Source organism: Rissa tridactyla, chromosome 21 (assembly GCF_028500815.1).
Source record: "Rissa tridactyla isolate bRisTri1 chromosome 21, bRisTri1.patW.cur.20221130, whole genome shotgun sequence".
Lineage (NCBI taxonomy): Eukaryota > Metazoa > Chordata > Aves > Charadriiformes > Laridae > Rissa > Rissa tridactyla.
This window is the reverse complement of record NC_071486.1, coordinates 109,715-136,172: the sequence shown is the minus strand read 5'-3', so window position 1 is coordinate 136,172 and position 26,458 is coordinate 109,715. Positions and strand designations below refer to the sequence as shown.

The 26,458-nt window shown below is 62.4% G+C and overlaps 1 protein-coding gene across 2 annotated transcripts in view; it reads right to left on the bottom strand.

Annotated features, from left to right (window-relative positions):
* The window catches only part of KIF21B (kinesin family member 21B), a 44,056-nt gene extending 21,548 nt beyond the window's left edge, over window positions 1-22,508 (bottom strand). For both annotated transcript variants that reach the window (XM_054181408.1, XM_054181409.1), the window contains exons 1-11: window positions 22,435-22,508; window positions 7,631-7,853; window positions 7,088-7,270; window positions 3,915-4,064; window positions 3,542-3,676; window positions 2,980-3,150; window positions 2,374-2,489; window positions 1,569-1,764; window positions 981-1,170; window positions 811-874; window positions 105-329 (exon numbers count right to left, since the gene is read on the bottom strand). In XM_054181408.1, coding sequence (XP_054037383.1) covers window positions 105-329; window positions 811-874; window positions 981-1,170; window positions 1,569-1,764; window positions 2,374-2,489; window positions 2,980-3,150; window positions 3,542-3,676; window positions 3,915-4,064; window positions 7,088-7,270; window positions 7,631-7,853; window positions 22,435-22,472 — 1,691 coding nt within the window. In that variant the 5' untranslated portion in view covers window positions 22,473-22,508. The remainder of the gene's footprint in view (window positions 1-104; window positions 330-810; window positions 875-980; window positions 1,171-1,568; window positions 1,765-2,373; window positions 2,490-2,979; window positions 3,151-3,541; window positions 3,677-3,914; window positions 4,065-7,087; window positions 7,271-7,630; window positions 7,854-22,434) is intronic.
* Between the last annotated feature and the right edge of the window lie 3,950 nt (window positions 22,509-26,458).

Genomic DNA, 26,458 nt, shown 5'->3' with positions numbered 1-26,458 from the left:
TTAGCATGGGTGCAGGGAGAAGCAGGATACCAGAGCCCGCAAGTACAGACAGGGACCGACACACAGCCTCCCCCTCCCCAACATCGCACAGCAGCTGCCTTCACCTCTTCCTTCGCTGCCTCCTCTCCTTCTTTTTCAGGCGCTCCAGGTCCTGCTTGGCCCGTTGGAGGACGTCGGAGGCCTCTGTCTCCACCAGAGCAGCAGGGCTGCACAGGCCAGCCAAGCCGGGTGCTGGGGACGAGCCCATGGAGTAGGGGGGCCGGGCAGAGACGCGCGAGAGGCTACGACGCAGAGACTCATTCATGGACTCACTCTCCAGGAGCTTCGTCCTAGGGAGTGGAGGCAGGATGTGGTCAAAGCGGGGACATCCCACTGTCCCTTGGAGGAAGGGATCTTGCCTCGTTTTAGGATGGCGTGAGCCAGGGACAGAGTCACCACAAAGCCATTCCCATTCATGTTGGGTTAGAAGGTCAGGATGCTGCAAGACAGGGTCCCAGGACCGTGCAAGAGACTGGGATGGACCCAGCTTTTGGGGGCCAGCAGTCCCTGGAAGACACCAGGCACTCCTGCCAGGATCTCCTCCTCCATCAACAGCTGCACAAAGGACAACACTGGCCAAAGCACTGCCTGGCACCAAGGCTGGGACTCCCACAGCCCCAGTGGTCTTGTCTGCTACTCCATCAGGGCTGATGACTCACCCCAGTGATGCTGGAGGCATGGAGCTGTGAGCCACACCTGTGCTCAGACCCCACCATGGCACCTGCCAGGCCAGGAACCCAGGTGACTCACTAGCCCCCATGCTCGGCTCACCTCAGCTCTTCAATCTCCCGGATGTAGTTCTGGATGAGGGCACCAATGGCTTCATTACCGTCACCTGGAGGAGCAGATGGATCAAGGCAAGACGTGAGCCATACCGCAGCACCCATCCCAGCTACACTGGCTGGGCTGACCCGCCACACCACACACTAGCCCAGCCTCACCTGCCTTGGCCAGCATCAGATTGGCCTCCTGGCTCATGAGGTGGGTGACCCTGCTGTTGATAGCATCGATGGCCTCCTGCATGGCCTTCACCCGCATGCGCAGGGCACTGTTCTCCTTCTGCAGCATGGCATTCTCGCGGAAAAGGTCACTGTAACCCTCTGAGCCATCCTCCCCAATGACCCGCTTGCCCTGTGGGGACAGGAGGGGAGTCCCTGAGCACGGGGCGAGCTGGGACACGGGGGCCCACTGCCGCATCCCTGGGGGCAGCCCCAGCCACCAAAGCAGAGGCAGGGACAAACCTAAGGACCAGGACGTCCTGAGCTCAACAGGCAGAGGGTGAGAGATGCTTCAAGGCTTCTCCCTGCCTCGGCATCCCCAAGAGACTTGCCCAATGTCCTGTGGCGGGGCAGGAGCTGAACCTGTCTCTTAAGTCTCCTGACCTCTCCCAGCAATTACCCCAATTAACAGGGGCAAAACATGGTAGGCAGAAGGGTCTTTCCCACTAAAGTCACCCCAATTCAAACTAGAGGAGGCAGCTTTCTGCTCCTGCACCCATCCCACCTCTGCAGGCTTGCTCGGCCACTCACTGCCTTGTATTCCATCAGCTCCATCTGCAGGCGGGCGATCTCGGCCCGCAGGGCGCTGATCTGCTGACTTGTCTTGTCCTGGTTCACCACCACCTTGTTCTTGATGTTGCGAGCCCGGTTGGCATATTTGAGCGTGTTCAGGGTCTCCATGAAGTCCCGGTCAGATGGGCTCACGCAGGCGATCATGATGGTTTGGCTTGGGGAAGTGAAGGTCAGGGTGAAGAGACAGTTTCCCCCACCCTGCACCAATATGGCGCATGGACACCTGGGACTCAGCACAGGCCACATGCCCCCAGACACCCATCCTAGGCCTTTCTGTGTTTTATAACCAAGTTATAAACGGGGTTCAGTCTGTCCCAGAGCCAGAAAACTGGCAAGACCCCATCAGGCAGCACTGAGGAAAGCCAACGTCCACCAGGCAGCCCCCACACAGCAAGATTGCTGGGGAAGAATGGGCTCTTCAGAGAAGTACCCCCAAAGCAGGCAGGGAATTAAATCCATCCTGTGCTGGGCAACACCACCTGCCAAGTCCCAGATCTGCAAGGGCTCCGGAGTTGTTTTGCACCAGCTAATTCTGCCAAAGCTGGCTAATTGTACCTGGGACTCATGAGAAGCCAAGGTCTGTACATCTGCAAAGTCACGCGCTACCTGCCAGGAGGAATCCTCCCCCCACCGGGCAACCCAGGAGGCCTTTGAGTCCTGAAAGAGCTCCTACATGGCTCCATAGATTCCTCAGCCCTATTTGCAGGGGGACAGCCTCTGCAGTCCTCTCCCGGGGCTCAGCCCCGGCTGGGACCCCCCTTACCTGTTGCCCCCGAGGGAATCCTGCAGCAGGCGGGTGAGCTTGGAGTCACGGTAGGGCACGTGCACAACTTTCTTGCTCTGGTCTCCAAGAGCACTAATGACGTTCCCCAGGGCCAGCTATGAACACAAAGGAAAGGCAACCCCCAAGTTCAGCCCCTGCTGAGAACACAGCTGCCATGCAGCCAGCACGTCAGGCTGGGGCGTGTGCTGTGGCACAGGTCTGGGGGCATGGGGCTCCCCTTGCCAGTCTCAGCACCCTCCCCTCCACTGTGCCTCTCTCCCACATGCACTGAGGAGCAGCATCAAGCCCTGGAGTGTTTTTTTTTTTTCAAGCTCAAGTTAGCAAACCTCGACCTTCTGGGGACTTGCACCCTTGTGCCCAGCTCTGCCCCTTCCCAGAGTCCTGCCCTCAGCAGCAGAGCTGTGCCCTCACCACTGGCATTTTGGATTGTGTATATTGCTTCCTACAGGGACAGGTAGCGTAAACCCCAGCAGAGACAGCAGCAACCCCAACAGCCCAGAGCAGCTCCAAGCAGGACCCAAAGGTGTCCCAGGCTCCCCCAGCCAGGCCCTGCCTCCCCCCTCCCCTTGCACGCCAGTGCCGTACCAGCCCACAGTTGATGGAGATGCCTTCCTTCGCTCTCTCGCCAGTAGCACCAGTTCGCTTCAGCCTCTCCGAGCCAGCCAGGTCTACGAAGTGAAACTTGGCCGTGAGGGTTTCATACTCGGTGGTGGGTTGGGTCCCGTCCAGGAGGCTGGTGACCTCCCCATCATTCACCTGTGGCCAGGCACACATGGAGAGGGTCATCACCATGGACCCGGAGCAGGCAGGAGCTCCCTTGGCCACACTCAGACATCAGCAACAGCCTGAGCATTCACGCTCCACATCCCACCCCTCAAGGACAGGGGAGAGGATCCCAGCAGCGGCTTGCTCTGGGCCATCCCTTGGGCCAGACCATCCCTGCCTTGGATGGGGCTGCTCCAGGGCAGACCTCAGCTCCCACTAAACGGAGCTGACGCTATGACTGGAAAAAAGAAAGACAAAGCCCTCTTGCTGCTCTCCAGACTTGCAAGACTTCAAACCCTCTCCCCTTTCCAAGGGACCCCCTGCCATTGCCTGAGTATGAGATCCAGGAACAGCCGAGCCATGAGGCAGGAGCACATCTCACCAGCTCCGGGCGGGTGCACACTCTCATCTGGCACAGGTGAATGGTGAAGATGGCGTGGGACCGGGAGCTCTGCACATTCATCTGGGTGCTGGCGGTGGTGCGGGAAAGAGCCCCCTGTTTTAGGCACTGGATCAGCTACAATGACACGGGGCAGGGAAGAATGAAACCTTGAAGCACCCTTCTAGGGAGTGAGGATAGCACCCTGCTGCAGCCCAGCAGGCACACCGACCTCTCTCTGCATCACCCCAGGGCTGCTCTGTCCCATCCCAGGTGAGATCGCCCCCCTCGCCTGGCTGTCCCCATGTAGCACATCCCTGGATGGTGGGCACCATGTCTCCCTCTCTTCTCCACGTCTGTGCCATCCCGCACCCACCTCGTCCTGTGAGCTGATGAGGCGCGATGTGACTCCCGTAGTGTAGATGCTCCCGCTGGCATCCTCATGGATTTTGATGTTGGATTTGCGGTGGCGCGCATCAGGGTCGCGGGCACTGTCAAACAGGTCCAGGATCTCCTCGTTGTAGAGCTGAGCAGAGCGGATGCGGGTGCAGGGTGAGTAGTAGTAAGCAGGAGGCTGCTAGAGCCTGGGGCAGCAGAAGCATCGGGATCCGCCCTCTGCCATCCCGCTGCTGCAATCCTGGGAGCCAGGAGGACAGGCTGCACAGCTGCGGGGGTGCGTGTGCTCACACATACCACCACACGTGTGTGCTTAGGTAAGGCTGAGCAGGAGAGCCGGTGTGCATGCGTAGGAGAGGACGCACAAGCACGTGCATGCAGATAGGTGATGGATGGACAATCTCTCGCCTGCATGCATGGGTACCCAGCTAGTGACGGGATGCCCAGAAGGAACGGTGCGTGTGTGCACCCGTGGGTGCAGGCGTGCATACACGTGCCTGTCTGCCCCACGAAGCTCTGAGCTGCACTCTGGGTTGGTTCCAGCTGCCCAGCCCTGGCTTGTCCCCAGCCCAAACAAGCAGCTGTGCAGGAACCAGGACACTTTCAGAGCCCTGTCCCCAGAGCCTGAGCAGACAGCCAGGAGGTACGCATCCCCCTGGCCTTCCCTGCTCACCCGGGGACCCCACGGCCACGTGAGCCAGCGGAGCCCCTCTCCCAGCACAGCTCCCTGAGGTCACCTCTGCCGGTGACAAGGGGGACCAGGGAGTGCTGGACAAGCAGGGAACACCTGGAGGGTCTAGAGCTGACAGAGGGTGTCCCCATTCATATCCTGACCCTGCAGCCATCCTCTCTCACCCTGGGGAGGAGGGACGGGACATCCCTGCCCATCTGTGCCCCTGCCACCACCACTCCATGCCACGCGTCACCTTCTCGCACCCATGTCCCAGTGCGGACAGCAGGGTCACCTGAGGACCGCAGGCTCCCGGCCAGCAGAGCGGATCAGGCTAATCCGTCCCTGGCCGTCCCAGGTGCAAACGGGCTCCCCAAAGGTTTAAACCCTGCTGACAGCCTGCTCCCAGGAGCAGAGTCACAGGACAAGGATCAACGGGGCCAAATCCTGTACCACTGCTGGGACAGCAGGGCTGGTAACCAGCGTCTGATGTGGCCACGTGCCCACGCTGGCGCAGGAGAGCCATTACACAAAACCCTCCCTGCATTGCACAGCGGCACAAGAGCTCCTGGTTTGATGTCCATGCCTGCAGGGTGGACCAGTGGGCAGAGCCCTTGACGGGGTCCAATGGCCTTGGTCACCAGGCCATCAGGCAACAGGTTTTTACTTTCCCTACACGTAACAGAGCCCTTGGAGAGCCTTGAAGCCCCCCCAGCTGGTAGATGGCCACCCACCCTGAGGCTGCCAGCATCCCACTGGGCACAGCTGAAGTGGGGAACATGACCATGAATGGCTTTGAAACACAGCAGAGGAAGCCTTGCTCCCATCCTACACTGCAGCCACCGGACATCTCTGAGGCTATTTTGAGAGCCAAAACCACCAGGGGTCAGAGGTGATGAAGAGAGAGAAAGGCTACAGGAAATGCCCACAGCAGCTGGTGAGACCCCATGCAGGGCCACTGCTCTGTCACCCCCAGGTGCCCCTGGGGTTGCACTCTTGGTCTGCAGAGATGCTTCCTAGGATGGCCTGGGACAGAGGCAGCACAGGCATCCCCTCCCCTGTGTTCATTCCTCACATGTCCCAACCCCAGCTAACAAGTCACCCAGCTCCTTGGGGCAGTGTCGAGTCATCCCAAACTGAGTGGGAGAAACTGAGGCAAGAGAAACTATAGCTGGACTGCAGAGGATCTCCTAGAGGGCAGACACGGGGGGCTGAGAGGAAAGGGAAGGTGTGTCACACAGGGTGAGGGGACACACTGATGCTGGCTGAAGGCCAATCCTACAGCCCAGGGAAGGCAGGACTACGCCCCAGCCCCAACAGAGTTAGGGGACACTCCAGCATGTAGAAAGCCTGACAAGGTTCATCCCTCAGAAGGACTTCAGAACAGCCAGGAAATTGTCCCCATTTCCAACCCAGCCCACACATTCCCCAGAGCGGAGCCCCACGAGGTCAAAGATGCGTGGGAAGGCAGCCAGGAGCTCAGACGGGCCAAGTGGTGGGGAGGGAAGGATGTGGCTGGACACAACAGCACCATGGGAGCTAACAAGGTCTCTGCAGATGGAAAGCTGATTGGGAAGGATTTCTCCAGCAAGGAGGTCAGTCCTCCAGGCTAGGAGGTGACCCTGAGCACTGCTTCCCCTCACCAGGCCATTGACATCTGGAGGAACCCAGAGGTGATGGCCACCAAAGCCACATGGAGGCAAGATCACAGCACAAGGACACTCTCTCTCCATCTGCCTGTCTCCTCGGGGCTGTACCCCAGACGGACACACTAACCAGATGAAGCTCGTTCAGGAGCTCAGCTTTGCTCAACACCTCCCTATGCTTTCTTGCCAGGGCCTTAAACCACTTCCCATCTTGAACTTTGAACTTTCACCTCAGGACCTGCCACAGGGAAACCACTGCAGACACACAAGGTCCACAGGCTTTCTGGGACAAACTTCTCCAGGGAAAGAAGCAGTTAATGGAAGAGGCTTTTGAAATGGAGAGGCAAAAGCAGAGGCGGGAGAGGATGCAACGAAGCATTCTCAAGGTCAAAGATGCAGTAAAGTACATGGGAAATAACACGGCTCTTCCTCAAACCCCCCACAAGAATGGCACTTTTTCCTCTCCTTGTTTCACTGGGAATGCTGGTCCAGCCCCAGTGGAGCAGGTGTGCCGCTATCCTCAACCTCAAAGAGGAGTTTGCGAGCTCGGGGTCCCCTGAACCTCCAGGGGACAAAAGCATAAGCCCCTTCCCCATGGGGGTGGCTCCCTGCAGCCAAGAAAGTGCCACCCCAGTTTGTGGCCATCATGAGGTCAACAACATTCAGGTGCTTTGAGACCCCTCTGCCTAGGCACGCATCCCCGGCCACACGCCTGCTGTGGGGTCCAGTTCAGCCAGGAAACAGCCAGGACATGGACGACTCAAGGAGCCCAGGGCACGGGAGCTGAGCAAAGGACAGAGCAGGGCCACAGTGTCACCCAGACACGCTGTCACCAACCTCCAGGAACTGGGCGCTGACTTTGAACTCGGGCGCTGCCACGCCCTGACTCTGCGCCGCCCGCTTGCGCTCCTCAATGCCGCTGAAGAGGTGGCCGATAGCCCGCGGGATGATGCCCTGCTCATCCTCAGAGATGTTCATGTCAAAGCCGGTGCCCATGGTGTATGTCTTCCCTGCGCCAGTCTGCGAAGAGGCAGCAAGGGGGAAGCTGGCTGGTCCCTCCCAGGCTCAGCAACGCCCACCGCGCCCCACACCTCCCCCTGCCATCCCAGGCCCCCCAAACACCTCTGCTGATCCCCCCCGCAACACCGGCTCTCACCCTCCCACCCCAGCCCTGCTTCCCTCTGCCCCCACCCAATGCCACCCCCTGCCCCAGCTCTCAGCCAGCCCAGGGACAACTCTCTGTCCCCTCCATACTCAGGAGCTTATAGACCTCCCACCTCCCCTAACCTCTGCAGGTGCCATCTCAGCATCCCCAGACCCCAGCACCGCAGGACAGCCCAATGCCCACGCCAGAGCCCAGGGTGCCGGCAGAGCATGTACCTGGCCATATGCCAGCACGGTGGCATTGTAGCCCTCGAAGCAGCCTTCGATGAGCTTGCCCACGCACGTCGTGTAGATCTGCTCCTGCCATGTGTCAAGGTCAAAGACAAAGTCATAGGTGAAGGCCTTGTCCTTCCCCAGCAGCACCTGGGGCTCGCCGGGTGTCACCGAGGTGCAGATGTGACATCCCTCTATTTTCTCTTTGGACAGTTGGGGACGGATCCTGTAGGAAGAGAAGCGGGCTGTGGGCAGCCTCAGGGCTCACCCCTGTCCTGGGGGACACGAGTCTGGTCCTGAGGATGTGAGCGTGGCCCATGCTGTAATCGGGGCTGCTACGGGCAGGGGACCAGCAGCACCTCTGCCTGCAGTGTGCAGCAAACAGTGCAGGGGATGCTTCAACTTATGCGCCCAGCGACACCTTTGATCCGTTTGTGGCTGAGAAAAGAGATCGGTGCATCCCAGCGACAGCACCAGCCACCTCCGCAGCCGAGGCGACAGGCAGGGCTGGGTACCACGGCACAGGCGCAGCCAGCAGCGACACGCGGCCTGCACTTAAACATGCCCTTGCACCAACCGCTCGATGGGGCTCAGCACAGCCCGCACGGGGCCAGCCAGGCTCCCCACGCCTGTGCTGGCTCAGGCACTGCCATGCCCCCAGCCAGGCAGCGAGCGCTGGGCTGCACGTACACACTGATCAATACAACAAAGCAGCCCTGACAGGGACTGCCAGGGTATGGGCAGCCAGCCGGGATACGCTGCAGCCAGCCGGGATACGCTGCAGCCAGTTGCGCTTGCCCGAGAGGCAGCGAGATCAAACTGCAGTTACAAAGGCACGATGTGCAAAATGTAAAAACATGACGAGAGAGTCCCAACGTGAAACAACCGTCTAAACCAAGCCACTGCCCAGCGCAATGGCTGTCCCCAGCCGCGGACTCTGCAGATGCGAAGGGGACAGGCGAGGCTGCGTTGGGCTCCTGGCTCTGGCGGCACCCCACCACCGACCCATTGCATCCCCACCCACCACACTCAACACCACCACCCCCGCCCCCCGCCCCAAGAAATTTGGGTACAGAGCAGCTGGACCTGTGCAGGCACGGCTCTGCTTCGGTGCAGGCACCGGCGTGCGTTAGGGCTGCAGCAGCTCCAGCTTTTGGTGGATGTGCCGGCTGCGGGAAGCTGGCTGGTCCTGGGGGACTCCTGGAGAGAGTGGGAACGCGGAGCCAAGCGCCATAGTGAACAGCCCTCATTAGAGCTAATGACTGCACATCTGCCCTCCCTGGGTGCTTCATAAACACAGCTATTAATTCCTCCGAAGCCGCATCGCTGGCAAGCTGGCGCAGCGACCGCAGCAGAAGCTTTGCTGACTGGGGGTCTGCAGGAGCCACGGCTCCTCACCAGCCTGGCTGGCAGCAAGCAAAGCCCTGGAGGGCCAAAACCCAGTGTGTCTGGGGGGACAAGGTGTCCCCAGCAGCGGCACCCTACTCACCCTGCCGGGAGCCTGCACAGCAGACGTGGGAACGGTTATGTGCATCCACAGGTATATTTAGCTCAGCAGCCACAATAGAAAGCAGCTTCTGAGATGCTCAGCCCTAGACTCGCTCCTCTCGCCTCCGGGGGTCCTGCCCTCCTCCAGGAAAATTAACCCCCGCTTTAATTACTTTTTGACCAACATGATGTGCTTCCCCTCTTCCCCACCCGAGACGTGCACAGCGGCAGCGTCCCTGAGGAACGGGCTGAGGAACAAACTGGAACCGTGGTATTTTCAGAAAATTTTTTCCTCTTGAGAAAAATGAGAGCAGGGCTTTTAGCGAAAGACTTATTTCTCCCCCCCACAAGTGATTAAATATGTGCACGTGGGTTTGGAAGAGAGCAGCAGCATTGGAGGGGTGAGCGCACACGAATTTTCCATCGGGCATTTGGGGATGCACCTTGAGCCTGGCCATGCTGGGCTGTTCCCACTGTCCACACGCCAACACCGATGTCTCCCCAACTCCCACTCCCCAAACCTCGCTGCCCAGCCAGCTCCCAGCACCCGAGGGACCCCATCACTCGCCCTGGCTCTCACAGCCAGGGGACCTGCAGGGGCTGGAGGGGACACAGGTAACAGTCCTCAACATGCCCCCCCATGCCATCCATCTCCCCAGGGTGACCAGAGATGCGAGAACCCCCTGGGAGTGTCCTGCTGTCCGGGCAATTGGCCAAGCATCACCTGGGGGTGTCCATGGGAGCTGCTGCGAGCTGTTGTGTGAATACAGACCCCCACTACCACCATGGGACATGTGGAGCAGGAGGGCAGGGATGAGCACCAGCAGCCACAGCCCCGCGTGGGACGACACAGAGGTGCCACCCAGCATCACGGGAGATTTACGTGGGCACCAAGAGACATTACAGAGCGTTTCTCTAGGCCAGTGCAGCTGGTCCTCCTGCTGCCCAGCATCTGACTCTCCCAGTTCTCCCACACCAGAGGGGTGTCATCCCTGCCCTCCCAGGAGCTAACATCATCATGCCAGGTCACCACTGGACAACACAAGACCCTGGTCAGGCCAGGTAGGTGTACACACGTAGGTCAAGTTACACCCATACCTCCTCCAAACACGACATAAGCCCATCTGCAGAGCCAGCATGGGCTCTCTCCTTGGCCCTGTCCTCAACCCCACCAGGTGATGCTGGGGGAGCTGGCAGCGCTTGCCATGCTCTGCCTCAGTTTCTCTGCTCTGCAACAGATATCAGTAACTTTGGTGGTCATAAAGTCACCATCTCAGTGCATTCTGGCAATCCTTGCCCCTGCCTCTACCAAAAAGATGCTGGCCAGGTCCTGTCTGTCCGTGGGATCGCAAGAACTAGATGTGATGCCGTCAGGGCCCAACCTGCGGGACGATGGAGCTGCTCCCTCACATGCGTCTGGACACAGCCAGCCAACCTGCTCTGCGCCCGGTCATGGGCCAGAAGGACAGCTTGTGCCCAGCACCAGGACCCACTGCAGAGCCAAACACAATGTCCTAAAGGGTTGGGACACCCACAGAGAGCCCAACTGATCCCCTGGGAGCCCATGGCACAGGCTCCTATGGTTATGCGGCAATTAGGGACTTATCTGTTAAGAAGCAACCAAAATAAACCAGCACTTCACCAGTAGGGTGCTGCCTCGCCACCCTCCCAGCTCAGGCAGGAGCGGAGCAGAGCCCCAGCTCCACCGGGCACCCTGCGCTGGCCGTCCCTACGTTGGCACGGGTGACTGCTCCTCCTACTGGAAGACGGTGTGGAGAGGACAAAGGCTGTCCTGAGGCCAGCAGGATGATCAGCACCAGCCTCATCTCCCTCCTGCCCATGCTGACAAACCAGCCTCAGCGCAGGCAATAGAGACAGGGAGGGGAGAGCCAGCAGGACCGCAGCAGTACCATGAGCCTGGCCACCACCTTGGGCCCCTCCATGCTCAGCTCGCTGCAAAGGGAGAGTGACAAGGGACTGAGCGCCCAAGACAGAGCTGCACGGTCCCGGTTGAGTGCTCCTGAGAAGCAAGCCTGGCTTCTTCCCAATGCCGGGCACCCGACACATAGGTTTGGGAGGCAGACGGACGCACAGAGACAGAGGCACAGGCAGGGGTGGAGATCACTCCTTCCCGAACCGGGAGCTCTCGCTGGGGCGATGATGGGCAGCGCAGCAGGAGCCTGCCTGCTCCAGCATCAGCATCCAAATCTGGCAGCACGAGCAGCGTGCGTGCCAGGGAGAGCCCGCAGCCAACCGGGGACACAAAGGAGACCTCGGCCGGGAGCCTCTCCATAGCTCCCCTTCCCTTCCCTGCCGGGCTGGCAGGCTGTGAAAGCCCCGTCTCCACGGCTGGGCTGCCAGGGTGAACGAGCATCTGGGAGGAAGCGGGGAGCGGGTCCTGCACCCTGAGGGGCAGGGAGCTTCAGTGCGCACACGGGCCTGACTGGCAGCGAGCACAAAGGCTGAGCTGTTCGGCGCCGCTGCCCTATGCCAGCGTTTGGACGGGGATGGGGGGAGCTGAGCGAGGCTGGGAGCCAAGCGCTGGATGGGCACCACGGGGCAGGCAGCCCTCGGAGGGTTGGCTTGGGGGGTCCCTCTACCCCAGCAGGAGCAGTCCCCCATCCCAGCATCTCAAGCCCTGCAACAAGCGGAGGGGATGGGGTTCACCACACCGGGCACAGCCAGTAACCCCTTTGTGTCCCCCTGCCTCCTCACCTGACTGCCTCAGTTTCCCCCCTCCCAGCCCACCGCTATGGCAACCCCAAGGGGCTCCAGAGCATCCTTTGGCCCCCAGCACTTTGCCAAAGCTGTGCCTGCACACTCCCATAGCCCTCCTGCCCACGGTGAGAGTCACGACACGCCCCTGCCCCCCACAAACTGCCTGCACCCACATGCTGAGCTCCCCGGAGGCTGCACCACCCTGCTGAGACACAGCCACCCTGGGGCAGAGCAGCCACCCCATCCGGCACAGCCTGTCAGGAGAGGACGGGCATGGGGGCAGAGGGGATCCAGCCTCCCCCAGACCCATCACCCAGCACCGCCCACCTCAGACCGGGGCTGTCCCAGCCCAGGGTGGCCAAGTACACGCGCACTCACCACCATTTCCCAGCTCTAGCTGGGAGCAGACGCTCCAATCTGGGGGTGCGGGTGACCCCCCCCGCCACAGCTGCAGCTGCCTTTCGCTGCCTTTTATAACCTTGTCCCTGCAGACGGGCAGAGCAGCAGCCTCCCTGGCTACAGCAGGGAGCTCCCATCTCCCCGAGACTGTTCTGCGAGGGGAGGGTGGCTGCCTGCAGCCCACCGGCAAGAAGCAGTTCCTCTCCCCTCCCAAGGCCGGAGCTGAGCCGGCTGCCCGGCCAGGCAGGGCTGGTCTCCCAGGGAGCCGAGCCAGAGACCCGGGGAGCGGCGGGTGGAAGAGCTCCACAGCGTTTTCCTTCTCTATGCCAGGCCCCGTAGGATCGGAGCCACTTGCTCTCGTCTACCCTGTCTCCAAGGCTGCCTGCTGCGATGCCGGCAGCCCCGGCACCAGGTGAGGGGCTGGGGCACTGACCGTGGCTGCGGGCACCTCTGCTGGTGTGGGCTGGCAGAGGCTGGAGCTGGCAGACCCTGAACAGTCACGCAGCCCGGCTGCTCTGGATGTGCCTGCCAAGACAGGCAGGCTCGGCAAGCCCAGGCAGCACTTGGCTCTGCTCCCCACGTTGCCCACATTCATCCTGCTCCCATCCCTACTCCCTGTATCACCTGCCTTCACCCTGCTCCCCACGTTGTTGGCATTGGCCCCATTTCCCCTCCCCGCATCACCTTGCATTCACCCCACTCCCATCCCCACATCACCTGCGTCCGCCCTGCTCCCATCCCCACTCCCCCCCTTGCCCCATCCCCACTCCCTGCATCACCCACGTTCACCCTGCTTGCCCACCCTCCAGCCTGACAAGCACCGGGGCTGCAGCAGCACCTGCCAGACGGCCCAGACTCATGTGTAGCCCATCTGTCAGTCTCGCTGCCCTCCCTGCTGCCCTCATGCTTTGCTCTCTTCTGCCCCAAACCTGCCCTCCATGCTTTGCTGCTGCCCTGTTATCCCTCCCAGTGGCACAGGGCAGCCAGGAGGAGAGCAGCTTTAACATCGTCCTGTGCTACCCTAGGATAACCCGGCCAATGTCCCCTGGGCATTGCAAACACTACAGGCAAGGCAGCGTGTGGCACGCAGGGCGCAGTGCAGCAGGGGACAGGGCAAGCTGCTCCCCAGGCAGCCAGGAGCTGCCAGCATCACCAGGTTAAGATCAAAGCTAAATGCTCCAGGTTTTCCCGTATCTCCAAGCCAGCCTAGCAAGCATGGGGCTGCCTGCCCTCACCAGCGGACAGCAGCTCCCCAGGTCTCAGCTCAGCGTGGCTTGATCCCATGGGGGGATCTGCCCCCTTGCCCGGGAAGCGATGCCCCATTTCCCCTGAGCACGGGGTCCCCAGGAGAGGGCTGGCTGCCAAGGGCTGGCTGGTTGCACACAGGTTGCTTTGGACCCAAATCAAGACAAAGTTAAGCATTTAATTACAGCAGCAGGAAAGTGGCTCAGCAATCAGAGAAAATTGAATCAGGGTCCCCAGGGACTGCCAGGTCTGGTCAGCAAACACTCCAATTAAGAGATCTAGCAAGCCACCCCTCAGCAGGAGTGAGCACAGCACAGGAAGGCGCTGGGCTCAGCCTGCCTGCAGAGCCACCCAGGCCACCCGATAGGTGCCTGTGCCCCAGGCAAACACCGCCAAAGCAGAGGGTGCCATGGCCAGCACAGCAGGACCAGCGCCAGGGACAAGAGGGAGCTCCTTGGCTGCTGGGTCCCCACCCCTCCGCAGCGCCGGGCAGCCTGGGGACAGGCGCGTCCCCACAGAGCCGGGGTGTGCGTGCATGTTTCCTGGTCACGGCTCAGTGTAAGGAGATGCCTCCACTCTGCATCCATCCCCGAGGAAGTAATCCCAGCACAGATCCTCCGCACCGATGTGCTGGCTGTGCCCAGCTCCCAGCTGCCCAGCCTGCTCCCCTGCGGGGCAAAATCTGCTGCCTTGGACCCAGAACTCCCTGGGCCCCTCCTAATCCTCCTGCGCCAGGCTTTCCCAGGCTTAGGGAAACCTTTAAATCAGGCCTTGGCAGCCGCCATGTGCTGCTCATTAGCTCTGGCAGGAGCACACCGGCGCTGAGCCGTGCCATCTGCTCTGCGCCGAGACCCACCACAGGTCGGGGACGAGGGACGCGTTGCCTGCGCAGGCACCCAGCACCCGGGGACACCCAACCCAAGGCCGCAGGCAGAGAGGCAGCAGGGCCCGGGGGAAGCACGGGATCGTGCTTTACCCAGCCTAGAGGGGAACAGGATCCTGAGTTTGGGATCTCCCCGGAATCCTCCTTCACCCCGTAAGCGGCTGGGCAATGCCATCAGCTCTGTGCTGGACCTGCCCATGAGCAGAGGCTGGGAAACACCACGAGGATGCTTGCGATCAACAGACCCAGGACAGTCACCCTGAAAGGGGTGCAGGGCCATAAAAGCCCGCTGGGGGGGGGTGGGGGGTGGGCAGCAAAAGGAAACACAGGTGTGGCAGCAGATGTGACTCCACGCGCAGCCCGCACGGCCCCCGTTCCCCTCCGACCGCACGGGAACAGCCCCAAAACCACCGGGCTCAGCATCAGCAATTACTGGAGAGAGACAGGAAACCATCGTTCGCCAGGAGACTCTGGGCCAGACGCCATCGGCCTGACCTTGCTGGGGGCACGGAGATGCCACGGGTCCAATGGAGACAGACCCTCCCAATTCTGCACCTCGGCGCTGAGGCTCCCATTTCCTCCCAAGGCAATGAATCACACCCACAGGGTCTCTCCCTACCCCCAGTGCCCCTGTGAAGTCCCCACGTCCCAGTCCCACCGCAGTACTGGAGATAAGGCTTTCTCGGCCCCCCCAAAAGCAGGCACACCTGCAGCCCACCGGCACACTCCGATTGTCACTGGGAAAACAACCCGATCTTGACAGAAGATGCTGCAACCCCAGAGCCCACAGAGGACATCTGGAGCAACATACCCACAAGACAGGAGAGTGGGTGGCACAAAAGAGGTGCCTCTCCGCCCCCACCACTCCCCCCCCAAATAATCCCAAGCCCTTGGCCAGTAGGATGGGGGATGCTACAAAGCACCCAGAAGCAAAACCGGTCCCACAGCTGGGAAGGGAACAGGCACATTCTGCCTTAACAACCTCCTCGGGCAGGTGCAGCGTGAAATAATAGGTGAGCAGAGACCACAGCGACATGGCCCAGGAGACCCCCCCCCTCCTAGCGCAGGCAGGGCCTGGGTTGTGTCCCCCAGCCCTGCCACTCTGGGCCAAGGAAGCGCCCTTGCTCAGTGCTTGGAGGGCACAGAGGAAGGCAAGGACCAGGAGCCCAGCTCCAGCCTTTCTCCCTCAACACGCTGCCTTTCCTCCTTCGCCAGCATTGCTCATCTCCTCCCAGACCAGTGCAGGGATGGAGACACCTGCTCCTGCCACCCAAGCCGCGTGCCCCCAGCGCACCCACAGGGCTCTGCCAACAAGTTATTTGGGTTATTATACCCTGTGGCACAGAAGCTCACGGGACCCTTGTGACTTCTGGGGAAGAGCGTCCCAAACCCGGCACATCCCACCCTGCCCCACTGAGCCCCCGGCACCTCCATCCCTCTCCCCTGAGCTCCCACACCTGGATCCTTGGGCTCCAGCGCTCAGACGTGCCCCAGGCCGTGGCCAAGGAGGAAGGAAGAGCCCAGGGAAGAAGTCAGAGGCAGTTTTGTGTCTGGTGCTAAAGGTCAGATGGGCCCCTGGCTGCGGCAAAGCCGGGGCGGGAGGGCAGAAGGAACTTTCTTAAATCTTTCAGCCTTTGGGAGGGCCAGACCAGTGCAGGAATGCCCCTTGGGTTGCCCCTGTGCCAGTCTCCAGATCTTTGCCCTCAGTGCTGGCCCAGACGTGGGGGTGGCAACACTGGGAGGACAGACCCTGAGCTTGGAGGGGGGCTGCTGAGCCACCCCCCCAGGGCACCGTGGAGGCACCCACCAAGAACAACAGCCGGGCATGAGCGGATGGGCAGGGGGGTGTCCACAGCCCCGTGGGGTTATGTGGGGTGAGAGACCATGGCACAGGGAGTTTGGGGCCCGGCTCAGCTACAGCAAGCTGTGACAAGAAACAGCCCCCTGCCATGTCCTAGCCCCAGGGAGGTGCAGAGGAAGGGAAGGGATTTCACTGGGACCTGGGGCTCAGCCCGGAACCCTCACTTGGAAATGGGGACAACAACCATGTTGTGCCCACATGGAGCAGGGCAGAGGAGCAGATGCCAAGCGGGATGAGGCTGCCGAACGCCCCTGCCCTCAGAGCAGCACAGAGCCAGCGGGGACACAGGGACACACCGCTAGATCAGCTCCTGGTCTGCCCAGAGGGGAAGGAGTAGCGGGAGGCCGGTCGCCTGTCCTGCCACCAAGCCAAAGCAGAAACCCATCAGCATCCAGCCAGGGCAGGGAGTCACCCTGTGGCATGCTGATCTCCTGCCCGGCGGCAGCTGCCCTCGCAATCCACCACATCCCAGTCCTGCCGGCTGTTTAACCAACGACAGGGACTGTTTTGACAGCCTGCGGCAGGAAACCTTCCCATGGGACCACCGGGGCCAGCCCACCCCCCAGCAGGAACAGCACGACAGCCACCTGGACCGGGCTGGCTCCTCAGTTAGCACCAGGCTCAACGGGGGTATCACCTTCCCTCTCTGGGGGCCAGGAGCCATGTTCCTGACAGCTTTGTTTAGGGCTTCGTCTCCTGCAATTTCCTCCTGCCCCCAATTTCACTGCTGGTGCAGGAAAGCCGCAGCTGGTTCCGTCCTCTGGCTTAGAGACAGCCTCAGCCTCCCCGGCTCCTGACACTTCGTGGCGTTACGTATTTAAATCCCTTGCTGATGGGCGATGGGTGCTGGCACCAAAAGCCTCTTAAAGCTGCTCTGCTCCCAGCAATGCTGCAGGCGATGGCATATCTGCGTGGGACCGCAGGGTGCGGCCATGTTCCCCCCTCGCACCGGCACCACCCCCTTTCTAACATTTCCGCTGTAAAAGCCAGCGAGTGTGCGTCTGATTGAAGCCAGGCACTGAAAACCCCTTCGCGCCCACACACCTGCGCTCAGCACTTCCCTCGGAGACTCACCGGGGCTCCCCACCCGCCACAGCCCCCGGCAGCTCTCTCCGGACCGGGGAGGCCAATCTAACCCTGCTTGCTGAGAGCTGAGAGCACGCACACCCCTGCATCTCACCGGGGCTTGGGAAGCCCCAAAGCAGCTCTCCCGGATGGGTTCAGCACAGCAGTGAAACAGCCACAGGCCATGGCGGGCCCCCGCTGCCAGGGCCGAGCTGCCCTCGGCGGGCGCAAAGGAGGGGGAAAGCAGCTGGGGATGCTCATGCTGCTGCTCTGCCTGCCCAGTACCCCCAGGCTATAGGAGCCTCCTGAGATATTTCCTTCCTGGGATCGGGGCTGCTCTCCGGGGAGCCCCCCAGCCCCCACAGATGGGGTACCCCAGCGTTGGGCTGTGCCACCACACCAGGACAGGCTGTCCCCCCCCATGACCACAGCAGCCTGGCACATCGCGTGCAGTGGGGTGGGTTTCCCTCGTCTCTCCCCTGCGTGGCCCTGTGACATCAGAGCAAAACCAGGCCGACACCAGCAAGACCTGGCAGGAGACAGTGTCCCACAAGCCACTCCACAGGGTCCCCTCAGGACCACATCAAAGGGCCTCAGAGCTGCAGCAGCACCACGCTGATGGTGGCAGCGGGTACCAGGCTGTACCGCCCCTCTCCATGCTGGAGCCCTTGAACAGCGTGTGCACCAGTGTGGCATGAGTTGGGCTCACACCACTTCTCCATCCGGACCCAAAACTGCCCCAGGAGGAGCTCGTTTGGAAGGGCTACAACTCTGCCTCCTCAGGGACCGACCCCAGCTGGTCCCAGAGCCTTTGGGTGCACAGAAACCACCCCAGCAGGCAGAGGAGCCCTGGCCACACGGCGGGAAAGATACCAGGACGCTGACAGGGCCAGGAGCCCAGCTGATCCCAGCACCTGGCCTTTACCAGCATGCTTCCACCAAGCAGAGGCCCTCCAGGGCACATGGCCATGGGTGCGTGAGTCTGTCCCGTCCTCAGCAGCACAAACCGTCCTTCTTCCCAAGGCGGTGGGAGCAGCTGCCCGGGGCAGGAGACAGCCAGCACCAGGCTGCCCACACGGAGCACAGAGCATCACGACACGAGTGTTTGCGAGTGCAGCAGAGCACTGGAGGTTGCAGGGTTTAAATAACCTTGAAATACGACTCAGCTTCCTTCCCCAATTTCACAAGCTCCGTTTCCTGAGTCTCTGCAGATGGCCAGGCATGCTTGGGTGCCTCGGGTGGCTCTGGCACAGCGGGTGCCACTTTGTCTCTGATGAGCTGGGCAGTTTGAAAGTGCCCTCGGGGAGCATTTCTGCAGCCAGCCCGGCTCCTCAGACCTCTCCTGGCCAAGGAGTTTAATGGCCTCTGGGTCGATACGCGCCATCGGCACTTCCTGACACAGCAAAACCACCCCGTGCGCAGCAGCAGGGCTGGGCTCCACCTCCCGCAACAAGCAGTGGGGTCCCACTTCCCCCCCCCCCCCCCCCACTGCTGCACCCCAGTGACGCCAACAGCACCTGACTGCTTGGGGGGGCTGGGGGGGGCTGTGCTGATGAGGCTCAGGGGAAGGCACCAGTCCCTGCGCTCCCGGCTGGAGGATGCATTGCAACCACCCATCTGAAGGTCACCTACAGAAGGAAACGGCGCTTGTTGCCTTCCCCAGTCCCTGAGGAACACATACCCCCCCCCCCCCGGCAACAGCAAGGAGCGAGGGGTCCCCGACCACCCTGCTCAGCACCATCACGGCCGGCAGCCGCTTCCCGGCTGAGAGCTGAGACCGTTACACCGGCGCCCAACCCGACCGCTGCCGGCAGCTTGGCCCATCGCTTCCTCCCCGGCGGCGTCCGCTGAGCCGGCAAGCTCAGACGCGCCCATGAAGCGACACACCAGGCTTAATGCTGATGGGCAAGTGAAAGCAGACCATCGGGCCGCCTTAACGCTGATGGCAGACCCTGCCTGCAGGGAGGGCGGGAGTCGGGGCAGGATCCAGCCCTTCCCTCGCAGACGGTGCAGGTCTGAGTTGCAGGTACAAGGTGCAGGTACAAATCAGGCCCTGGGCCAGGAGCAGCCACTGGGCCTGCATTTCCCTCCGCCGACAGCAGTGCTGCAGCAGGTGCCAGCCATTTCACCCCTGGCACACAGGAAGCCTAAATAAAGCCCCCATGGCCCAACCAGCGGCCCAGCACCTGGGTCCTTTGGACCCCCAGTGCCAATGGGGCAGCCAGTCTCCTGAGGGAAGGATGGAACCTGTGAAGTAAACAATGAAACACGACAGCATCTCTCCTGCCTCCTCCTGCCAGGCCAGGAGAATCAGCAAGAACTGGGCTCCCCCCAAGGAGAGCACAGCCCCACCATCCCTGCTCCTCTGTCCCCGCTCCTCCCACCTTGAGGACTCTGTGAGGCCCCAGAGATGGGTCCCCGTGGCTGCAACACCTCTCGATGCTGTCGGCTGGCCCATCCCCATCAACACAGCCATTTAATCCCATCAGCACACAGCGCCTTCCTCCAAAGCCCCCATCGCTTCCCAGTGTCCCTGGTCCTTCCCCAGGTCGCACCTCGCTCCCGCCAGCAGCAGGGACACAGATACTTCGAGGAAATGGCACAGCTGGCACATTCATATTATAAAGGGACAAAAGGGGAGCTTTGATCTGTGTCCAGTCACACCCCAGAGGCATTCAACCTCCTCTGTGCTCTGATGGCTGAGGGAGGTGGGATCTGTGCGCAGGTTTGCTCGGAGGGTGGGGCGTCTTGGAGATTCCTGCAGCCCAGCTGCTCCACCAGCGGGATGTCAGGAGCGCTCACAAAGGAAAACCTCGCTCTGCTCCCAGCCCAGGGCAGGAGGGGACCCATCACCAGCCCCCGGGGGCTGCTTTGGCAGAAAAGCCAGGTGGTCTGCGGGGAGAGTGGCCTGCACTCAGCCCAGCCTCAGGAGCCACCTTCCCGCATGGCGCTGCGACCTGCCTGCTTTGTCTCGCAGCCTCCTTGCTCCCAGCCCGCCTCCTTTGTCCTGCGCGCTCACCTTCACCAACGCATCACCCCGGCTGCCTGACACCCTGACACCCACCGGCCACACTAAGCGGGATGCCAGCTCGCTCCCTAAAAGAAGGGGGTGGGCTGAGTTGGACTTCCCCCCCCACCCCGACCCTCGCCATGGACACTCCAGCCCCACCGCAATGATGCATAGTCAAGTCACCTCCCAGCCGTCATCCCCTCCCCACACACCAAACAGTCCTTGACCCCATCGCTGGCAGAGGCCAAAGCGATTAGGAAGAGCCCAGCAGAAACGACTCCACAGACGCCACCCCCAGTGGCACCGCACCCACTCCATCTCCCGGGCAAAAGGGATACCGGCCTTGAGCCGGGCCTTTGTTAAAAGGCTTCATTCCGAGAGAAATGCAGGATGGAGGACGGGAAGAGTCTGGCCAGCAGGAAATCTCCACCCCCAGCTGCTGGCATCACTTGGTTCCCAGGTCAGTGTCCTGGTACAGACACCCCTGCCTTGGCAGAGCCCAGCCCAGCCCTGCCCCTGTGCAGACACCCCAGCAGCACCCGCACAAGGAGGATGCTCTCACCTCCCCTGCAGCTCCCTCATCCTTTAAAACTGCAGCCTGCCCCGGATTCTCAGCCTCTCAAAGGGAACAAGGCAGAAAATCACCACCGCCTGCTTCCAAGACAGGAAGACTGGATGGGCAGGCAGCGCTGGGAGGTGTCCTAGTGCACACACACACACTGCACACAGACATGCACAGCCCCACACCCACCCTCTCCCTTCACCACTGACGCTGCACCCAGCATCTTTTGTGCTCTCGCTCTGTCCAGGCAGGCAGGGACCAGCCAAGGCAGTGCCCTCTGCAAATCCTCCGCCCAGGGGTAACGCAGCCCCCCTGCAGACCGCCACCAGCACCCCCCTGCCTCCTGCCGTCGGGGCTGCGGATGGGGGGACACGCGTGCCCTGCCCTGCGGGAGACGAGGCCGGCGCAGCCGGACGGGGGGGTCGGTGTGAGCGCGTGGGGCTGGGCCTGCCGAGCCCTGTCCCCACGGGGGCCCGATCCTCCCCTCGCCCAGCTCCGCTCCCACACCCCGCACCGCGGCTCGGGGCGCCGAGGGCCAGGCCGGGTTCACGCGTGTCCCGCGGACCCGGCGCAGCCCCCGGGTGAGCCGGGGGGGAGCCGCACGCCCGACCCCTTCCCCACGCGGGACGGCGGCTCCGGCCGTGACAGGGTCGTCGTCCCCGCGCCTCTACCGCTGGCTCCAGGGGGGCTCGTATCCCCCCTTCCTCCGGGGGCTCCCTCCTCCTCTCGGGGCAGGGAGAAGCCGATCGCCGCCGGTCTGCGGGACCCCAGCGGCAGCGCACAGAATACACCCAGCCTGGCACGGCGCTAACAAAGAGCCCCCCCCGGGTTTCACCCACCCCCGCGGGGCTATGCGGGCGATGCGGGCTCTGCCCCGCCGGCTGCCGCCCAGCCCGGCGGCCCTGGGCTCCCGCAGTTTCCCCCCGGGCCCCCGCAGGAATTAGATGCCACCGGCAGCTCCTTTATTGAGGTGCCCGATCCCAGGCGCATTGTTCCCAGCCCCGAGTCAGCACAAAGGACACCGAGATGCCGCATCGTTCCCTACCACGCGGGGGGGGAGGGGGGGGAGAGCAGGCAGGGACCCCCCCCCCCCCACTCCCCCGGCATCTTGCCTGACACCACCGCGGGGACCAAACCCACCCGCGATGCAGCCAGGAGCTGCCGATCTGCAAAAGCTGGGCTCTCCAGGTGAGGGGGCCGGGGAGTCCCATGCCTCGGCCCCCCTTCCCCGGCCGGAGGGGAGGTGGGGGCATCGCAGGGCTGCGCAGCGGGGGGGGGGAGGGGGGGACGGTGAGGTGAGGGGGGAGGCAGCACCGAAACGATGCAGAGGGGGGAGGGGTGTGGGGAGAATAGCGGCGGCGGTGGGGCTGCGACGGGTGGCAAAACACGGCTCGGGGGGGGGGGTCGGGGGGGCACCCACTGCGCCGAGCCCCCCTCCGCTCCCCGCGCACAGGCAGCTGCAGCCCCCACCCCGCCGGTGGGCACAGGGCCCGCGGGCGCGCCGAGCTCCCCGTGCCCCGGGGAGAGTGCCCCGGGGGGGGCTGCCCCGAGCTCCCCGCGACCCTCCGGCACTCACCTCACGGCCACCTTCACGCAGCTGTCCGGGGCCGCCATGCCCCCGCCGCCCGGGCACCGCCGCTGCCCGAGAGCACTCACGGGCGGGGGAGGGGCGGGGCGGGCTGGGGGCGGGCCCAGGTGCCGGGCGGGGCGGGGCGGGGCGGGGCGGGGGAACACGCCCCTCGCCGCGCTGCCGACAGGCGACAGGCGACAGGCGGGGGAAAGGGCGCGTGGCGGACAGACAGACACGGAGCTGTCGCGTGCGCCCCCCCCGCAGTCACGCCGCACACAACCGCATCCGGCCCCCGCTCACACACAGCCGCGCACTGACACACACCCGCGCACTGACATCCACACTCACACTCGCACTCACACACACTCGCTTATACACGCGCATTCCCACTCGCACGCGCACACTCGCGTGCGCACACTCACACTCACTCGCGCACACTCACACTCACGCACACTCTCACACTCTCACCCGTGGTCCCTGCTGCCCCCTGCCGGGCCAGCGGCCCCGCTCCGGCCTGCGCACGGCTGTACCGGGCTGTACCGGGGCTGTACCGGGCTGTACCGGGGCTGTACCGGGGCTTTTCCGGGCTGCACCGGGCTGTACCAGGCGTCCCCCCCTGGGGACAGCAGGAGAGCAGCTCGGGGTCCCGCGGGGCGGGTGCGGAGGGTTGTGGAGGGACCCCCCGGGGGCTGGGGGAGCCCGGGGAGCCGGTCAGCTGCCTGCCAGCCCAGTGCAGCCCAGTGCAGCCTGGATCAGCACAGTGTAGCCCCGTTCAGCCCAGAGCATCCCAGTGCAGTCTGGTGCTGCCCAGTGAAGCTGCTCTGGTCTAGACCTGACTCGGTTACCAGCCTCGGGAGCACCCCGGCCCCACAGAGGGTCTTGTTCCCCCAGCCCTCCTGCCCTCTCCTGTCCCTGAGCCTCTGCCTGTCACCCAGGTCCAAATGGGAGAAGCTCGCGGCCAGCCCCGCGGGCTCGGGTGCTGCTGCGAGGGGACAGTGGAGCTCTCCCCATTCCTGCCTATGACCCACCCCTGCCATTGCTGGCATGCAGCCCCCGGGTGGCCCCCGCTAGTGGGCAAACACAGGGGCATGGCGGCGAGGGGCTGGCAGAGGTGGCTCATCAGCAGTGAGGCAGCCTGCGTGTAGCTGAGGGTGCAGGTGCTGCTGGGTGTGCACACAGCAGGAGGCAGGGGTGCTGAGCACAGCCGTCACCCCACACGCTGTCCCCAGCCACCCACCGCTGGTGGGACCACATTATGTTTGGCACTGAGGAGGGAAAGAGCTCCCTGCAAAGGCATTAAATGCCAGCGCCACATGGTTCCCAGACCAAATGCTCCAGCCTCCTGGTGCCAATAAAGGACGTTTCCAGCCTGCTTTGGGGTGTGGTAACGTGGTTTGGGGCAGAGGGAAGAGACCAGGACCCTGCAGGTCCCCGCCCCTGCAAGCAGCAGTGCCTGGAGGAGGACAGAGGTGAACAACAACTTCCAGGACTTTTCTTTCCACATAGTTGGCATCACTCAAACACTTCCATGACTTCGCCTGGTTCCATCCCAGAGCTCTGCGGTGTGGGGGGATGGCACCATTGAGCAGCAGAAGCCAGCGCAGGGCAGTGGTGACCTCGGTGCTCCTGCCAGAGCCACTGGGACTTGGGGGGGGGGGGGGGAGGCGCTGGTGACTCTGTGGATTGCCCAAGGCCGTGGTGAGCGTTTGTCCCAAGAGGACAGGGGTTAAGGCTGGCGGCATGACTATGAGAGGATAGTGCCCAGGTGCCGACATGGCCTTCCAGCATGGCTGTGGGGGCCAAGCACGAAGCTGGGCACCCATGCAGCAGAGGATGGTGCCCACAGTGTGACTGACTCCATCCTATGAGCTGCCCTCGGGAGGCTGGTTAGGGGGACATGTCCAGGGCCCATTAGGGAGCAAGACTGGGGACAGGCAGGTGCCAAGGAGCTGAAGAAGCCCTGTCCTGGCTTCCCTGTCCGTTGTCTTCATGTTGCTGGAGCTGATGCCAGATGGGCATGCTGCGCTGTGCTGGCAGCGCAGGCAGAGCCTGTGGTGCCCAGGGACACAGGGAGGCTCTGGCTTGTCAGGAAAAAGCACCTCCCAGCCTGATGCAGGTGTGACATCTGCAGGGGAACCCCAGCTCTGCAGGTCGGTGTTGATGTCAGGGTGAACAGCGATGGACTGTGAAGGGGAACTGAGGCATGCTGAGGTTTACTTTGAGGAGCCCAGGCTGTGTCCTGGGAGAGGTTGCCCATCTCCTCTGGGACAGCCAAGACATGCCAGCAGCGGTGGCACCAGCTAATGAGTCAGAGCTGTGCCCATTGCCTGCCCTCTGCTCTGGGCTCTGGTTGTCTTCACCTCAGGAGCAGTCCCTTCAACCTGTCTGCTTGTGCTCCACCTGAGGCTCCCAAGGAACCAGGCCCACATGCCACGTGCACGCAGGGCTCTGCACCCTGGGGGAGCTGGCTTGGCATCTGCTGGGATGGGCAAGTTCCAGGGCTGGTTACAACATCATGGGGATGAGCAGGATACGGCCTGTCCGTCGTCCTGCAAGGATGTGAGGAGCTGGCATTTCTCTTCCTTTGTCCCTGGGGGCTATGTTTGCAAGGACACGGGGGCCGGGCCAGACTTCCCACCCTGAGATGTTTTTTCTGAGGCTGGACCCTTCCCCAGCAAAGCTCCAGGCAGAGAGGGGCAGTGCCCATGCTGTGGTGTTGCTGACCCCGTCTTCCTACTCCTACCCTTGTGCCAGCCACGTCACAAGCCAGATCTATTCCCCAATTCAGCTAGAAAGCAACTCAATAAAGACCCTCCAGATGCTAATTTGGGGCAAATCAGCCCCTGTGCAGCCCCAGACCCCAGGAGAGGGTGCAGAGGCACTGCTCCATCACACACTATGTCCCCACCATAGTGTCACTCTTTGTGTTTGGAGTCCCCTGTGAGCACTCACCTGCTGTGGGAAGTGGCACATGCAGTCCCGCACCTCACTGAAGGGACCAGGAAACTATCTCCATTCACCTTGGAACTAACGAAGCATGTCCTCGACACCCTGCTGGCAGCGCAGGCGCCAGAGCCTCATCGGCAGCCGCCCCGTGCCCCTTCTGCAGGAGCGGGTGGACACGTTTGTGAGTGTGTGCGAGGACGTAACGGGGTGCACGTCATGCCCCAGGTCAGTGAAGCAAGAGCAAGGGATGCAGCAGCTGCCCCTGCACCACCCCTGCTGATTGCCTGCATTCCCCCCCGGGGAAAGCTGTCTGCACTGCCATGTCCCCGGTACGAGCTGGGCTCTCCAGCACTCAGGCTGCAGCTGGAGCTTAGCAACAGCCATTTCTCTTTTATTAAGTTAACAAATAAATGCCCTGCTGGAGAGCAAGCAAGCTCTATTGATTCAGCACCTCCCCCGGGACCCATCAGTTTGCTGCATTTTAATATATATTAGGCAAGGAAGAGCCCTGCGTTGCCCAGTTGGGCTGGGCTGTGGGCCCTCTGGAGCAAGACCCCAGCAGAGAGATGGCCTGGGGAGTCGGGGCTGCCCCAGCACCCGCTCGGCACCCAGACCCCACCAGGGGCACTGAAGTCTGTAAAGCAAAACCCCTGGGCAGACCAGTTCCCGGAGAGGAATAACCTCAGCTGCTACGTGACACCAGCAGCAGTGGACCGTGTGCAGGCAGCACCTGGCAGCGCTGGCACCAGCATGAAGCAAGCGCTGTGCTCCCCGCACTCTCCTGGCTGTGGCATCTCTGGCCTGTCCCCGGCAGAGCAGCGGGGATGTCTGTGGGCTGGATGAGACCTTCCTGTGGGCCAGGCCGGGTGGTGGGTGCCCAAGCCTGAGAGTGGTGTTTGGAGATACCTGAAGTGACAGAAATCACACCACGGTGGCCATCTCTCCCCTTGGTTAGTCCCAGGGCTTCTGCACTGACGTGGACGTGCTCTCATGCCTCTGCTCCATCCCCAGTTTCTTACCCAGCTGGCAGAGTGAGCCAAGAAGCTCCCAGGCCCCACCCTGGTGCAAAGCCTGTCCCTGTCTG